We start from the raw sequence: 17,582 nt of genomic DNA, 5'->3' as shown, positions 1-17,582 counted from the left end.
TAATAAATTAATATATATTAATAAATTATTACTTTCCTTTTTTTTTTTTAAATCAAATACGCGATATATTAACAATCGATAACTGATTCTAGGAAGAGGATGAAACTATATTTCAACCTTGTCCAGATAGTTACAGAGAATTAGCAGATGAAACAAAACAGGTACTAACTGATTCCCAATAACAAAATAATTATAATAACTTATTTGTTATCCAATAATTGTTATTAGTGTGTATTTGCGAATCGCAGATAGCTTGCGAAAAAAAAAAAAAGATTGACGACAGATTGTATTTATTTCATTCATTCAGCTTTCACATTTGATTTTTTTTCTTTCTATTTTTTTTTCTATTTTTTTTTTTTTTCATCTTAGCGTCCAATTATTTGTTCGCGATTGTTTTGTGTTGATTGTATTTTGTTTCAACCGATGACATAGGTGATCGGTGGTAACGTGACTGTAACTAGAGGTAGCAATATCACGGAATTGACACGACAATCAAGGAGTCGTCATCATACCGACGATAGCAGTCTTGGCAGCTTTAAATTTGAGGTATATCTTATTAACACCTCAGACGCCCCTGTAACAAAGCATCGCCAAACAGTAATGCAATCGAACAAAAAGACATTTAAATATATATTTATCTGAAAACAAACACATGGTTTTCTGTATTTATGTCTTTTAAGTCGCATTTATTATGTTTGCTGCTTAAATTTGTTATAACAATTACATACCTAAAACCTCAAAACATTTGAAATTCATGCTTTATCGAATAACAATAGTTTGTATATGAAATGAATTTAAAAAAAAAAGGAATAAAATATGTATGCATTAATGTATATAGGATCATGAAAGTACCGAGCATGATGGAGATGTGGAAGATTATTCCGAAGGAGAGAATGGAACAACTGGTTCAGAAAAGTCTCATCATAGATTGATGTATTATCCTGCACCAGAAGACACAGTCTCAAATCAATTTACTGTAAATGCGATGGATGTAGAAGAGCTTCGAAGGTTAGAGATATTGTACGATTTACTTTTAAAATTTATGCATGATAAAAATTAAAATTTATTTTAATTAATAATTTAAAGATAATTATTTTAAATAATTTGTTATTTTTATACAATTAATTAAATAAATATATAATATATAATAAGAAATAATAAATAATAGTTAAAAAAAAGGTAAATAATTTATTTTATGAAGTAGCAAATAAATTTATTCACAAATACATTAATTTACTTTCTACTTTATAAAATATTTCATGAAACATTTGTGCTATTTCAAATTTAAATAATTTTTCTGAAATAAATGAAATAATTTTGAAGTAATTTAATTTGAAAATTTCTCATAACGTCTAGATTTGATTTGGAAAAAAGATTATTAAAACATTTTACTTTTATAGGTCTCAAAGGAGGCAAAAAAAACCAAGAAATGGAGAAAGTGGTCGAACGAGCGAGTTAACTGCTTCGGGCAGTCAAGACGATTCGGATTCCGAGGGTGGCGCTTCGACACCTAGTGCTGAACGAAATCCTCTGTCCATGCTGTCGGAAGCTAGTTCAGAAGGATTCGATCAATTAGCTAAACAGAGTCATCGCGAAAAATTTCTTAAAAATGCTTTTGAATCTCTTAGCGGTGCCGAAGAGCCTACGAATAGAAGCGCCAAAACGACTAGTATCAGTTCTCAGTTCCATGGAAGGTAAATCTCATTTACTGAAAAAAATATTAAATAATTAAGAATGCTTTATGATAAAAAAATATAATAAAAAAATTATCTATAAAATTTATATAGAGATAGCTGCAAATATTTTTAATTAAGATTTAAAAATGAGTATGTGGTGAATTTTACTTGGAATTATAAATTTCCAATAATATGCATATCTGTTTAATTATGATGATGATGAATTCAGGAAGCGTTTATAATTCATAAATGAATATTTTTTATTTACTTCTTATTCAAAAGATCTCAAATTATAAAAAGAAAATATTGAACAAAAATTTTTATAATTTGTTAAAAAGAATAAGAATATTTATTTTAATGAATTATTTTAATGAATAAAATTTTGTTTTTTATATTACTTTTTTGTTAAAAAAAAACAATAAAACTTTTTTAATTATTTAGTAGATTTGTTTGAAAATTAATTTGTATATTTTTAGACTCAGCGGTGGCGATAATGGTAGTAATAAGGTTCGCAACGCTGCAGTAGTAAATGCAACGAAACAAGCAAGAGGTGATGCAGATGTTGTAAAGAAGCGCGAAGAATTACAAAGGAGAATAGAGGAAACTAGAAAGAAATTGCAAAGTGTTAGCATTGCGATATTTATTCCATAAATTATACCATATTATAAATAGATTTGCAAGTTTAATATATAAATCGTAATACATAATTATCTGTTATTATAGGTTGGCTATAAATCATCGTTGAAAACAAGTCAAAGTATAACCGACTTGAGCAGTCATATACCGGAGAAACATCATCGTTCAAATAGATTAAGTACAGGTAACAAATCTGGTCAACAAAATCAATACTCGAAACCGATTAATCCCTGTAAACCTATGCCGAATCCAAAGCCCCCATTAAAACCTCAACAACTCGTTAACAAAATATCAGGTGTGGGTAATGCGCTACCTAAGTTAGATATTTCGACTGAAAACTGCTTATCCAAAAGCCCGACTACGTCGTGTATAAGTGACAAGACAAAGCCATCTCTTAGTCGACCGTTAACATTAACTCTAAAGAAAACTGAAAAGTATAAGCTATCGCTGAACAAACCAAATCAATCTTTACCCGACTCGCCTGTGTGCGAAGAGTTAAAGCTCTTGAAGGAACAGTGTAAAAAGAATGTCAGCCGATTTGCAAGATTCGCGCAAAAAAGACGATCGTGCAGCTATTTTATCGGCCTCGATGATAACGAGGAAGACATGGAGAATATAGCCAAGTCTTTCGAGAGTTTGCCGGCCATGAACGAGCGTAACATCGAAAATTTGAATGATGTAATGGACGATGGGGACGAAGGAAATGGAAACTTTAGCGACGACTCTCTGGAAGGTGATTTTAAAAATCCACCTCGCAGGTGCGTCAGTGATTATCAGATAAATAATATGCACATGGACAATCAAGCTGTTCAAAGAAACTATTCGACCTATCAGAATTTTCCTAAACGGATTCTAACCGGATCCCAAGAGAGCATCCTTTCAGATGCTTCCGTGGAATCTTTTTCGAAAGGAAGCGCTGAGATTTTGGATTACAGTCACTATGACAACGACAGGCACTCGAGTGCAAGCTTCTTCTTGTCTCGTCGAAAGATGCAAGCCGGTCGAAGCCACGAGAGCATTTTGACAGATGAATCCGATTATCAAATGTTCCCGTTACATGAGAATATTGATCACCGAAGTACCGAGAGCGTGTTAACCGACGACTCAGACTCTTTGGTAAAATCTGCACCGTTGGAAATGCTATTCGACTCTCATTACAAACGAAAAAGGCAAAATTCGGAAACGTACAGCGGTAATCCTAACAACGCTGTGGAACAATCAAACAATACTGAGAATGCCGTCAACGAGTCGTCTTGTCGGGCGGTATTCAGATCAAAATCTCTTCAAGACACGCGAATAAGTCAAGTGAGGAACGAAAATAATTATAGAGAGGATAATGTCCAACCTGCAACCTGTATTTATTACGAGTTTAACTTCAATGATCAAAATGACACTAATGTTGAAATGAGAATTGGAACGAAATCGGACACGATCTCGCGAAGCAGCAGTTTGAAAGTCCCGAAAGAGCCGCAATCAATGCTGATTCTGAACGATTTCGTGGCCCATAAACCGCCCAAGCCTAAACGGAATTCCGCTCGGACGCAAAGTATGAGGAACAGGGCACGCCCCGCGTGGAACAAATACGTAGATTCAACGCCTCAATCTTCCCGTGTTAAATCCCAAGAATCCGATGATTACACGAACAAGTCTCGTACGGAGGAGTCTCGAGGAACAGTGAGAAATGATACAGATGCAAAGACTGAGGATGGGAACGAAAACTTGCATACTTCCAAAAGGATCGAGCAGTTGTTACAATCTTCCAATTATTCTTTACAGGGTGGCGAAGATAAAGACTCGAAAATCAAATTTTACAGCTTACAAACTCGACGATCCGACAAAGGTATTGTCTATGACGCTGGTGGTCCGATGGACAACTTTGCTTTCGATCCAAACGATTCTACTTGTCAAACGAAAAGTTATCAGCAGGATCAAATAGACGCTTCACACACGGATCGACGTTGCTGCTTCGAGTCTCAAATTCCGACGAAAGATACCCAGGAAACTTACGATTCTTTGGAGCCTAATGGTACCAACTGTGACTTACAGACAACGAGTATGCAAACTGCATCTAATTTGTTAAGTACGAATGCACGTATTGACAATTTAGACGCGAGTGTTGATCTCAGAATCACTCGAGCCATCGAAGGAACAGTGAAATTGCTTTCAAAGGAATTTGAGAACTTGGTGAGAAGAGAGCAATATTTTATGAAAGAGAAATGTCTGCGAATGTCACACTGCCAAGAAACGAGCGAGAACTTTGCCAAATTGGAGGCGGAAAGAGACGGTAGATTTTGTTCTTTGAGGCGTGACATTAGATTTCATTCTGGAGGCGAGGATAGCGATTTTGCGGACACGTCTGCTATAGACAGATCGATAATGGAAAGCGGTTCCTCAACGTCCGCCTCGAGTTGTACCAATTCACCAAAAAGAATGTGGCCGCCAGCCTCGCGATGTCAGAGTCACATGAAATGGACTAAAACATTACCCACCATTAATCAAGTCATACTGCCGTCTAAACATCTTTATGCAGGTACTTACAGCATACACAGGAAAGAAAATTGTTCTCTTGTAACATTCATTTTGTTCCTGTTTGTTGAATAGTACATACTTTCTTATTTGGATGCTGAAATACAAATTTATTTCATGATGTTTTTCGCTGCTCGATTATCGATTTCAATGCCCAGAGAGAATATGACTACAATAAGAGAACGAAATTCTTGAGAATTTAAGAGGAAAAAAAATATAAGATATAAATATCAGATAAAAGTGTTGACAAAGTGTTGGGCAAGAAAATCGAGGAACGAGTCATTAAATGTCTATTTGAGTTTCTTATGACAACTGCAAATCGTGTAAATATTGTTATATGATATATAGTAGCACGATTATATAAATTTTTAATTGTTCACTCTCTTTTTTTTTTCCTTTGTGTTCTACGTGCGAATGTTAATTTTTATCATATAGTCAAGATACTCTTCATATTCTTCTTATTATTATACGGTGAAAGATTTTCTTATTTCATTATCTTATTAAGACGATAGCAATCATGTACTTTTCAGTTTAATATATTATCAATATTTTCTTATTTTTTGATTTGGCATGACATATGATCAACAGCATGTTTTGTCCTTACGATGTAGTTTTATTCCTTTTCCTTGTTCCACACTATTGAATTTTTTACCTTATTTTAGTAATGAAATTTTGTGTTAAAATCAATCGTATTAATCAATAATGCTAATATATTATACCATTATATTATAGAAATTTCATTCATTTAGTATAAGTAAAGTACTAAATTACACGATTGATTTTGAACCTTAGTTTTATACTTATTTTACGCATTCAACACATACTTTGCATCTTTATTTTTGCATTTTAAAAATGCCAAAGCTAGTGATAACTTTTAAAGTTAATTATATTATATTTTATCGTTCAATTAATTTATTGCTTTCGCAATATGCATGAGAGAAAAAATAGAAAGCTGCTTATTTAATTCTTATATTTTTAAAATTTCTAAAATTACAATTTATATTATTATAATTCATTGTGATAATTATTTAGAATAGTTGTCACCATATTCTTGAAATATGTTATTAAGATTATCATTCTAAACTTTTTCCTATACATATAACTTGCTTTAGTTTTCTAAATATATAAAAATATATATATGTAAAAATATAATATATAAATGTATAAAAATATTTTTGATAAATAATACATATCATATTTATAAAAATTAGATTATATAAATTTGAATTAAATTTAGATTAGTAGATGTTTTGTCATATATTTTTGATTCATTTTTAATAGGCGAATCGAACAATAAATTGATATTAGAAATTGTGTGTTTCTGTCATCACGCAATACATTGCAGATTCTATTATTATTTCTGCTGCCAATTTGCCAATTTCAGAAAATCTGGATATTTCTATATCTGTTATATTTTTACTAGCTATATATATATTATAATATACAATTATTCTAAACTTTAAAAATTAGATATGTAATATCAAAACTACTTTTGCTTATATCTTGAAAATAGGATCATATAATAAATTATATGTATCAGAAAAAGTAATCATAACTTTGATAATATATTTTTAATTTATCAAAATTAAAATGACACTTATTCTAAATGATTATCTTTGAATATAAATTAGATTAAAAATACAGTAGTATTGCAATATTTCATTCATAATATATCAGACTTAAAAGATAGATCTAGCTAAGGTAACTGGTGTACTGAAAAAAAAGAAAAAAAAAAGATACAATCATAACAAATATACAATCAAAAATTTTGAGCTAAGGGAAAAAGAACTGTAGCTTAGTGCATGTGTGTGCGTGTTGTTGTCGACAGTTGGCAGTAGTGGGGGGCGAATCTCGTCAAAAGTTTTTGACAATGAAGAAGAGGGGGGTGGCATGCGACGTGCCTGCTCGCTGAGTGATCTTTCCGTCAGCCCACCAAATAGGTTACTGCATGGTCCAATACAAGGTATCCTTGTTTCATTGTGTGCCACATCTATAAGGGTCTTTCCAATGAGAATTATTTAAGTAGATACTTGCGCTTATGATTAAAGTATATTTTCAAAACTAGTACTTGGTCTGACTATAGCAAAATTATTTCTTATTCCTTTTAACAACAAAAACTATCCTTTACTAAATATCAAAATTATGACATAAAGTTATTTTAAACCTTTTAAAATATACTTTGGAACGACCCCCTTACAATATAAAATCTTTAATCGATATTTTGATGTTTTGATTATAATATTAATGATGTTTAAAAATAAATTAAATTTATATATATATAAAATGATTTTAATCTAAGTTGTTTGTGTTAAGTCTATGTTAAAAATCATTATTGTTTTGATGTTGTTATTCAAAGTATCGAATAATTTAGTTATTATCATGTTATCTCCTTTGTTTTAAAGAATGTTTATTCATATTAAATTAAATGTTAAATATTGAACGAAATTTTTTTCTGCGTAGAATTACTTATAGGTAAATATGTAAAATTTTATAATTTTTTTTAAATAACAAATTGAATTTTCATTAACGTATTTTAATAGTTTCAGGGAAAATAGGTAATAAGAATACGAATGCTTCGACGAGAAGTGGATTAGGAAGTGCAAATATCGGGAATCAATCTCGGCATACTTCAACGAAAAATCATTCCTCTCACATGACAAGAAGTAGTAGTGTTGGTGTTTTAAATCAGGTAATTTTTTATACATTATTACATTATATCAAATCTTAAGAAATATATTTTTTATTTCAACGATAATGTTACAGAGTGATTCCGAATCAGACGTTGGAGCGGGAAATGGTAGAAGCTGGAACAATCAAGCAGGAAATAATAGAATCAATGCATTAATGAGACCAACAATTAGTTCACAGAATAAAATCAATCATCAAATAAAATCAAACTCTTCTTCCAATAGTAATTTACCATCAGTTCTTAGAAGAAGAGGCATGCAGGGTGCATATTCAAGTGGTAATTATCTAAAAAACAAAAGTTTGAATAATTAAGATATTTTTTACATCAAGAAAATGAATACACAAATCGATAATTTATAAAATTTTAAAATATAGAGATACAAGATAATTATCAAAATCAATATTTTTGATATATTAGTATATTTTCAAAATTTAATTTTATTATAAAGTATCGTTTTATCACTTTAATTTGAAATTAAAAATAAATTAAAAAATATTTATCTCATGTCTAATAAAAAGAAAATTTGCATATTCATGCTTTTGATATAAAAGAAATTAAGAATATTTTAGTTTCAACAAGCTTTACTTTTTTTTACATCGTTATCTTTTAGTAAATTTAAGTCAAGTGGGCAATCAAGAAGATTCAAGTTCGGAAGATACTTCTTCTAATGGAAACGGAGGAAAACCAGCTCTTCCTCCGAGACCACGAAGTATCAGTATTGATCATTCTGCTGCAAAGTATGTTAAATTTCATAATTTTCATATATAATCTTATTAAATCTTATTAATTTGATTAAATTATTTTGCGAATATATTATATTCTTTTACAGCTTAAGTTTACCTACAACAGTAAGAAGATCGGGATCAACGACAATTATATCTAATGGTCGAAGTGGAAATAGCACAATAGGACAGAATGCAAACAGGATGTCAACAGCTAATCGTAATCAATTAGATCCCAGTCCTCAAGAACTTCCAGTTAAAGATACAGATCGTGCCATCGATGTAGCCAGTGCTGAATGTAAGTATTCTGATTATCTTTTCTTTTTCTTCTTTCTTTTTTCCATATGTGTGTGTTTTTCACAATTCATAATCATCTTGGCGTTTCTCTGAAGTGAAGCATGCAAGATTGCAAGAAAATAATACTCACGATAAAGTCAAGAAATATATTAAAAGATTTTGTTTATTGATAAAAAAAATTATTAAGTTTTTATTATTTAATTTCCGTCTAAAATATTATAATCTAATAAAGGCTTTACTCTTACAGTAGGCACGGATAAAACATTAGGTAAACTAAAGACACCTATTGAGAATGCTGTCCTGTGAAAATAATAAATCTTTCAGTCTCTATTAAAAATTTGTAAGTGATCATGCTATGACAAAATAAAATCTCATTCAGACAGAATCGTTGCGAATTTTAGTACAGACTAGAACATAGTCTGTAGATTGCTGTATATAAAATATGCTATATATATTATATTCAGAATTTTTGAAAAGAATAGTTACATCGAATAGTTAACATCGAAGAAAATACAGCTTTTAGTTAAAAATTTATTAATTACTTATGATTTATAATCGTCACTGCATCTTGAAATTTAAAATATTGCATTATTTTTGTCGTTTTCCTGCTTTATGTGTTTAATTGTGAAGAAAATTTATTTATTAATTTTTTTTATTATTATTTTTCAATTTCAATTACTCGTTTACAAGTATTATTAAATAAAAATGTAAATACTGTATATAAAGTATTCACAAATATTGCTTTATGATAAATATTTCATAAAATTTTTCGCGTCATATCAGCCATAAAAAAAAAAATCATTAGAGAATCAATCATGAAAATTTTCTTATTTAATTCATTATATAATCCTGGAAAAATTAGCCCTCATCGTTAGAATATTATCCAAATCTTTTCTAAATCGATCACAATAGCATGGTCTCATTACGGATTTTAGAACTGATGTAACCTGCACGCTGCACGATCATCCATCCTTTTTCCATATTATCAAGCGGATACTACATGTTCTTACGTATATTTGAAATACAAATCATGTAACATCCGTTTATACTCTATATAACTGGAATACGTTGTTAAAAATGTAAATGATTTTTTTCAATCAATCATATGTGTATTACAGCATGCAAGAATGTTTGCATTTTTAACAGCACATTTAATATTATATATTTCTAACGTGATCAAAATATATTAATAAAAGTTTTACTCTTTACAGTGTCAACGCAACTGTGCAATACGATCGCGGATGAATTAACACGAACAGCGGACAATGTTGTGCAACTGTACAAACGTTTAACGATAGATAATGAGGATGATCCATCTCGAGCGAGCATCGATAGGGATACGATGCTGCGTGGACTCGAATCATCAGTGAACGAGACAATGCGCACGTTACGATTAGTCGTTTCAGGCGAAAGCCACGAAGGTACAACAAGTACTGAAAATGTTACGATAAATGAGGCCACCGCCAAGTTCCAAGAGCTGCTTGCCGGCCAAGACCAAGGAAAAGTGGTTAATATGATGCAGCAATACTCCGAGTTGCTCCTGAACATGATGCAACAAAGAATGGGAGGGGCGCAATCGAGCCATACATAAAATCCGTCCATTCGCTAGTTCTCCAAGGAAAAAATCGATCAGGACACTCAACTACACACGGTGCCCAAGTACCGTATGTACCAATACAAAAATTAAATCTCTCAATCTCTATAATACCCATCCTGAAAATATTGAGACATGTGATCATTTAAAATCCTGGTTTTCGGCTCTATTTTTTAAATTCTCTCAGTGTATTTTGAGAGCAAAAACAATTTTGTGAGCACGCAGGATAAAAAAAAATATAACTTATGAACTATATTTTAAATGAGCAAAACTATTGTTTTGTTATAGGTATATATTATAAAGTTGATAACTCGACAAAAAGAAGAATTGGTCGTTTAAAAATCAATATTGAAATCTTGTTTTCTCTCTCTCTCAAATCTTTGTTTTTTTCAATTGAACGAGTTTTAAATTTGTATCTATAATCGTGGTATATTCTGTACTGGATAGTGTTTGTAGCCAAAGTTAGTAGAATATTTATCAATTTCGTATGACCAAATATAAAAAAAATTTGCGGAAGTTTAAACGGGCTAATTGTACGATTATTACAAATATTCCATTTCGAAATTAATTTTCATTTAGGAGAAAAATTTCTCGAAACTTTGTCCCATTTGGAAGAAAAATATTGACTGCGTGCAACTTACTCGTATCTTGAGGCCATACGCCGTTAAATGCCAATTAACTAAAGACTCTTAGATTAGTTTCCAAATAAATATATATATATATATATATATATATATATATTTATCGACTACGCGCGATATATCATAATAATTTTAGTCTTCTTGTTATATAACCAAAGGTTGTCCATACCTATGGTCTAAAACGCAACCTCTCTTCCTTCCCTAAAAAGCTTCGATGAAACTGTAATAAACGTATACAGTAAGCGATGTAAACTTGCCAGTTCGAGAAAGAAAAAGAGCATCTAGTTACTAATTAATGCATTTAGAAAGAAAAAACCGGCTTTGTAGACTTATTCCGTGTGTCTATCAAAGATAAAATATGTGATTTTGTACCTTTAAATCGAATATAATCATAAAATATCATTAGAGAGTATCTTCTAATAATTTTAATTTATAGAAGAATATTGTAAAATAATTCTAAAACGGTAAACCGCAAATTTTAAGATCTAATCTAATCTTAATCTAAGAAAGAAAGGAAACGAAGAATTCATTTTTCGTCGATGAATTAATTTAAAAATGAATCTACGATGGATACGCGGAAAACTATGCTATGTTAGCTGCATATTTTGTCATAGAAATTACAAATATTTTTACACGCGAATAATGTCAAGAGATAATGCAAGGCAAAAAAGTTCCATAAAGTATCGTAAACTTTTGTTAGAAGTTTGTACTGAATTTGTGAAGACAAAACGGGCTTTACAAGTTTCAAAGGAAGGAATTGCATCGAGGAATCAAAGTATTAGGAATTACACGTATTATTAACAATTTTAACTTTTATTATAACGATTTCATTTCTCTGTCTTCAATCAATTTTGTAATTACTTTTTTTCCTCTATGTAAAATTTTTCATATTGTGTATGTAATGTATAAAACGTGCCATTTAGGTTTAATCAGCATCGCTCACATATACTTTCTACGAAAATGTTCTATTGCTTTTTTAGGTAAATATTATTAATTTTTTCTTTTTTGTTAATAAACATGTAACATATCTTTAGTATCGTCTTACGCGAACATAGGCCTAATATTATTTTGACGTGATTATAATAATTTATTAGAAACAATTTAAAATATGACTATACAATTAATTGCGATTTCATTAATATTTCACGAAAATCACTTTTTTTTTCTTTTTATCAATATTTAATTGAAAAAAATCATTGTTTCCTTTAATCATGTAATCTTTGCTAACGCAAAAAAATAACTTTTTATGGAAGTGACATTATTATTCTTGAATAATACAGATCAACACTTTTACCGTCCGTTATTTTCATATTTTTCGACGATTATAGTCAGCAAATAATGTTGAAATATAGCTGTATTAATAGCGAATATAAATCAATTTATTGAAAATCAAAAATATCGTTTATCGTTTATAGCATTTACATTATGGTTATCATATATCATAACTGCCTCTGCCTCTGAAATCTTCTTATCATCTTAGAAAATCGAGGCTAACCTTTAACTTCAACGAGAAAAGTGTTGATCACTATTTAGTATAGCATTATGTATTCTAGAAACTAAAATATTTTATATTCGATGTCAGCATTTTTGTAATACATAAACGTTAGCGTATAAATCATGGAAGTGAACGTACGTTAAAAACGGAAAATATGTCGAATCTCGTCTCATACATCTCGTATATTTACCCAGCTTTGCGTGGTAATGAACCATTCCAAATTTCACTCTCTCAGTGTAATAATCATCAAAGACATTTAAATACTTTTAACTTATCATAAAGATGATTAATGGCTTTGTATATTGTTGTATTTGTTATATTTAGATTTATTGTTATATAATATGTTATTGGTTTCTTAATGTGTACATATTTATTTTAAAGTTTTTGCAAGAAACAAGACAATTTGGTAACTGTGAATGCCAAATGTAATAATTTCGTCTTAAAAGAATGTAACTTTTTAGCACTTTGTTTTGTATATTATGTTGATAATTAATAATATAATAATTCTTACAAACCGAAAATATTCTATTAGCATTGTTAAAAAGAAACTGATTAAAATACACACAAAAATTTTATTTTCAGGAATTAATATTGCATCAACAAGATCAAATATATAAGAAAATCTCTAAAAAAAAAACATTAATCGTCCCAAAGAATTGACTAAAAATGTTTAAAAAACTTTTATTCCTGCACTAATTCTCATAAAAATATATACCTTCTCTATATTCACACAATAGGAACACTCGCTAAATATACGCATATGTATAACATTAAATATAGTTTTTAAAAGATAACAATATCATCATAAATCAATAAAATATTACGTGCGAGTATGATTCGTGGAAGACTTGTTTGTAACGATTTTGCATGTCATGTAAATATTATTGTATATAATGTTATGTTATCATGATCATTTTTCGTATGGTGTGCAAGTAAGAGTATATGATGTGTAACTATAAAAGTGAAAAGTATGACAAATGACTGATTTAATTCATTCTCTTCATGGAATATCATATTAAAAAAATTTGGCACTATTATCACGAAGTCTCCACGTTTTCATTCAATGTATATAATTATTTCTCACTAGTTTCGATATTTTTGAGTATTTATCTGCCACTTGTTTGGCGCAATTCTTCTAACTAAAATAAAAAATAATAATTTTATTCGAAATTTAATTGAAATTTTTAAATTAGAATTTAAAAAAATAATGAAAAAATTAGAAACCTCTTTCTCATCATCTACTTCATCTTCTTCGTCAGATCCGTGAACCGAAGCAGCCGGAGTAGTATGTCTAGAAGAAGAAGGTGACGGTGGTTCACTAATCGGTCTAGGATAACTAAAACGTCCTACTCCACCTTCGGCAAATTCAGAAGCTAATTCTGGATAAACAGTCGTCAAAGCTTTGATTCTAGCTTGGCGATAATACTATGAAAAAACAATTGCATTTAAAAGTGTATGTGTATGCATGAAAAAAGAATGAATTAGAATTTATGTTAAATTATACTTACAATACCAAGATTTCTCCAATCAAGAAGATCACTAAGACGTTCTGTACGATTTCTTTGAATAATACGTTGTCGACGACTTAATCGTGCAAAATCAAACATATATTGGGCAAGTTGTTGAACACTACTTTCTAGGCTAATAAATCGCCTATCCACAATATAAATACCGTAACTCATTGGATCAGCTATATGCTCTTGCATAAAACATCCGAATCCAGATAGATTTGTAGTTATACTAGGAATACCCATAACAGTACATTCTGCAGGTGTATATCCCCAAGGTTCATAATATGATGGAAAGACACCCAAATGACATCCTCTGACGAATTCTTCATAATCGAGACCAAATAATGGATTTGTCGATGATAGGAACTCTGGATGAAATACTATCTATGATATGAAATTGATATCAGTTATACATAATTGAATAATAATAAATATATATTTAGATATATATATTATCAGATATATATATATATATTATCGGATTACTTTTACTCGATCGTGAACAGTGTTAAAAAGGTTGCATCTTCTAATAGCATTTAATACCGGATCATTCCAATCATCTATAACATTATGTGTGGTAACTGGGGGCAAACCATTCCTTTGTAACGCATATAAACACCTATAATAATGCAAAAAATTATAATATTTTAAACTTTAATTCGTATCATTACTAATTTTAATATTTACCGTTTGATTTTTATAGTATCTTCTTTTTGCAAAAGGTCTTGCACGTCAGGCATACGACCAGAAAGGCACATTTCATACATGCGCTTTCCTATTTTTTGTTGTATATCATTAATTGTATCTCTCAAAGATTTTGTGACCTTTAATGAGGAAATAATCTCAAATCTTTTTTATTATTGCAGTCCTCTTTCAATTTAAGAAATAAATTATTTAACTTACAGCATGACCACGCAATGATTCTACATTAAAATTATTAGTCCGTGCTGGAAAAATTAAGAAAGCCACAATAGTTATATCAGGTCTAGATGTTTTTAAATAATGATTTAATCTAGCCAAAGCTTCGATAAATATATCGGCACCCTTGTTTCCAAACTCATAACGCCCAGCAATGAAAAAATATAAAGTTTTGTCCAAATCAAAATCATAATGTCTAAAACAATGATTTAATATAGATGATTTATACAATAAAAAAAAATTATATGAATTTTTTTTTATCTAGCATACCCATAAAAATGTCCTCTGACGAATTCATGTATTTTTTCTTTACTAACAGCATGCAAATTTTGAAATTCATGAAGTGCCGCAAATTTTTTTACATTGAGCCCATTCGGCGTGATTATATCGGGTTTTCTTTTCAATAAATGCTCTGCTTCGAAACCGGTTATGTCCGAAACGGTTGTAAATATATGTGCCAAATGTGTAGCTGCACGTTCCATACAATATCTATGATAAATTTGGCGTTTTCCCGCTTCTTCATCTACATTAAACTATGAACAAATAAAAAATTAAAAGAATATATTTAAATATTGAAAAAAAAACATTAATTTTAATAGCTTTATAAAAGAAAAAGAGATACCAAATCTAAATTGTTATAAAAATCAGTCTTCCCTGCACATAGGTATCTTCCAAGCAAAGTAGCATGTGTAGTAAAAACCGTAGCAACATCTACATGTCTAGTTCTTAAAGCAATTAAACCGACACCAGCTTGCCATTCATGACAATGAACCACTATACGAGGAGGAACATCAATATATCCTTCAGCAGCTAATCTAAAATTAAAAAATTTATATTTAATATTTTTTAAGGAATAATAAAAAAAAATAGAATTGATTTTTATTTAATAAAAATTCACCTGAATTCAGAAATAAATTGACAAACGAGATAACCGAGAATAACTGCATCATTAGATTCTATATCTAAATGAGGAATACCAAGATTACAAGTATTCCATAATTCTTGCTTATATTCGTCCAACTTCCATGCTGCACTTCCAATATCAAACAGAATGATTTGTGGATTTCCATCCACTAGCCAGGTTCCTGTTACCACCTCAATAACATCTTTTACTTTATAGCAAAATAAATTTTATTTGATTTTCATTTTTAAAAAATAAAAAAAAGCAAATAAAAAAAAACAAAGAAAGGCAAAGAGAGTAATTATATTTTATCTACAGAGGCAATTGACCTTGTATTAATTTTAACCTTGTATTTGGACTTTAGCCAATTTATTATTTTTGGTTCATTATAAAATGTTAGTAACTGCAAGTATGTATCTCTGTTAAAACATTCTGTCTAAATAACAATGTATGTTTCATTCATGCTTTTTTCTATTAGTTATCTTTAAAATTAAAGTATTAATATCTTACATATTATTGTATATTATTTCTATATTATTTATATATTATTTAAACTTACTTTAAATCCTTGATCACGTAAAACTTGTACAGCTATATGCAATGGATTATTATGTGGAAAATCTGCTTCTTCAACTTCAGTACGTGCTGAAGTTTCTTTATATGGACCAATAAGGCAATATTGATCACCCATTTCTTCTGTAGATACGTAAGCTTTAGAACGTATTACAGTATATATACCACCAACTAAAAATACAATTATTAATAAAATTATAATTGTCATAAACAAACAAATTAATGTTTTATTATGTTATATATATATTTATATTTATACCTTTATTAGCAGCTTCCCATGCAACTTCAAAATACCATCGATTTTCATGCTGTGCTGAATATCCACGATCCATAAATTCAAGTAAATCATTACTACTGTCCATACGATAAAATCTTCTAGATACACGTTCTCTTGACATTTTGTTCTCTTTTTGCAACCTTAAATATTGTGCAATAAATTTAAATTTGTAAATTCTTAAAATCATATAATATTATTTTTAGGAAAATTTGGGTATATAAAAGAATTGACCATTTTAATAGCAATATTATTAACAATATATTTAGGGTTTAATGATAAAAAATCATTATGTTTTACAATAATAATAAATTGTTATCAAGACAATTTTATATATTAATTTTTTATATTAATTTTATATATTAATTTTTCTAACATTTTTCATTCAATAACAAAAATTATAAAATTATAAACAATAACTTTTTTTCCGAAATAATGTTAATTTTAATTCGGTATTACAATTCAAAAATAAATGTTTTAAACCATTAAACAAATATTAAAATGATTATTGAAATGATTATTGAAACAGTTACAGAATATTCTATCTATTTTAAGATGAAGATTAAAATCAGTATGAACGGGAATAACTTTATAAGCATTAAGCATTTTAGTATAAGTTTATTTTGCTTAAAAAATATTGTAGCCAAAAGAAGCACGTTGTGTCTTGAAAGAATTTATTGAAGGTCAATGACAGTATGAAGTAATGCCATTTCTCTAAGGGTTTGCCGGTTCCATTGAACCATGCGACGAAAGAAATTTCCTTTGAAACATTAAGAGAAAACACGAGTCAAAAAACAATTTTTAAATATGAATATGAACACTTATTACCACTTGAAATAATATATCACAATAGAAAAAGGAAAAAAATGAAAAACAAGTGGTGGACGGATGAACAATTCTACGGTCAACCTCGTGTGAAGGTCACCACAAACTACGAAAGGTCACAAGGGCTCAACGGGGCTCGGTTTCTCGGTCTATATTAAACACGATGAAACTTTGTCGATTCACTGATAAACACATTGCTTTATGTTTCTTTTGTAACAACAGATGGCACAAGATATCTCAAAGAAACCGTCGTTGGCTTAAGATCTGTCTCTTCAATTTCTTCAGATAATATATGTCATATGTC

At 29.5% G+C, this 17,582-nt stretch overlaps 2 protein-coding genes across 16 annotated transcripts in view; one reads left to right on the top strand and one right to left on the bottom strand.

Annotated features, from left to right (window-relative positions):
• Positions 1-12,797, top strand: part of LOC100576709 (mitogen-activated protein kinase-binding protein 1) — a 129,218-nt gene extending 116,421 nt beyond the window's left edge. For 9 of the 15 annotated variants that reach the window (XM_016917065.2, XM_016917062.2, XM_016917064.2 and 6 more), the window contains 12 exons: positions 93-161; positions 433-546; positions 839-1,008; positions 1,401-1,694; positions 2,153-2,300; positions 2,400-4,842; positions 7,379-7,527; positions 7,602-7,803; positions 8,138-8,264; positions 8,357-8,547; positions 8,794-8,814; positions 9,758-12,797. In XM_016917065.2, coding sequence (XP_016772554.2) covers positions 93-161; positions 433-546; positions 839-1,008; positions 1,401-1,694; positions 2,153-2,300; positions 2,400-4,842; positions 7,379-7,527; positions 7,602-7,803; positions 8,138-8,264; positions 8,357-8,547; positions 8,794-8,814; positions 9,758-10,137 — 4,308 coding nt within the window. In that variant the 3' untranslated portion in view covers positions 10,138-12,797. Of the gene's footprint in view, positions 1-92; positions 162-432; positions 547-838; positions 1,009-1,400; positions 1,695-2,152; positions 2,301-2,399; positions 4,843-6,666; positions 6,802-7,378; positions 7,528-7,601; positions 7,804-8,137; positions 8,265-8,356; positions 8,548-8,793; positions 8,887-9,757 lie in introns of all 15 variants that reach the window. The other 6 variants (XM_006557757.3, XM_016917073.2, XM_026445871.1 and 3 more) reach the window with 6 other exon arrangements.
• Positions 12,798-12,941: 144 nt separating this feature from the next.
• Positions 12,942-17,497, bottom strand: LOC552328 (glycogen [starch] synthase). The gene is made up of 12 exons (XM_624704.6): positions 17,282-17,497; positions 16,439-16,596; positions 16,166-16,350; positions 15,604-15,800; positions 15,328-15,520; positions 14,976-15,238; positions 14,691-14,901; positions 14,475-14,611; positions 14,274-14,406; positions 13,785-14,171; positions 13,501-13,701; positions 12,942-13,415 (listed from the first exon to the last, which is right to left on the bottom strand). The coding sequence occupies exons 2-12, from the start codon at positions 16,575-16,577 to the stop codon at positions 13,383-13,385; spliced, it is 2,079 nt and encodes a 692-aa protein (XP_624707.2). The 5' UTR covers positions 16,578-16,596; positions 17,282-17,497; the 3' UTR covers positions 12,942-13,382.
• Between the last annotated feature and the right edge of the window lie 85 nt (positions 17,498-17,582).

This window comes from Apis mellifera, linkage group LG16, assembly GCF_003254395.2.
Source record: "Apis mellifera strain DH4 linkage group LG16, Amel_HAv3.1, whole genome shotgun sequence".
In the NCBI taxonomy this organism is placed as follows: domain Eukaryota; kingdom Metazoa; phylum Arthropoda; class Insecta; order Hymenoptera; family Apidae; genus Apis; species Apis mellifera.
Note: the sequence above shows the minus strand (reverse complement) of the source record. Positions and strands in the feature narration are given on the sequence as shown.

What these genes read in the sequence shown, in the direction of transcription:
- LOC552328 (XM_624704.6), bottom strand. Translation starts at nt 16,577, where the DNA reads ATGTCAAGAGAACGTGTATCTAGAAGATTTTATCGTATGGACAGTAGT. An exon ending in CAATTTATTTCTGAATTCAG is followed by an intron (nt 15,521 to 15,603) that starts GTGAATTTTTAT and finishes TTTTAATTTTAG; the next exon opens with ATTAGCTGCTGAAGGATATA. An exon ending in ATTGGAGAAATCTTGGTATT is followed by an intron (nt 13,702 to 13,784) that starts GTAAGTATAATT and finishes GTTTTTTCATAG; the next exon opens with TATTATCGCCAAGCTAGAAT.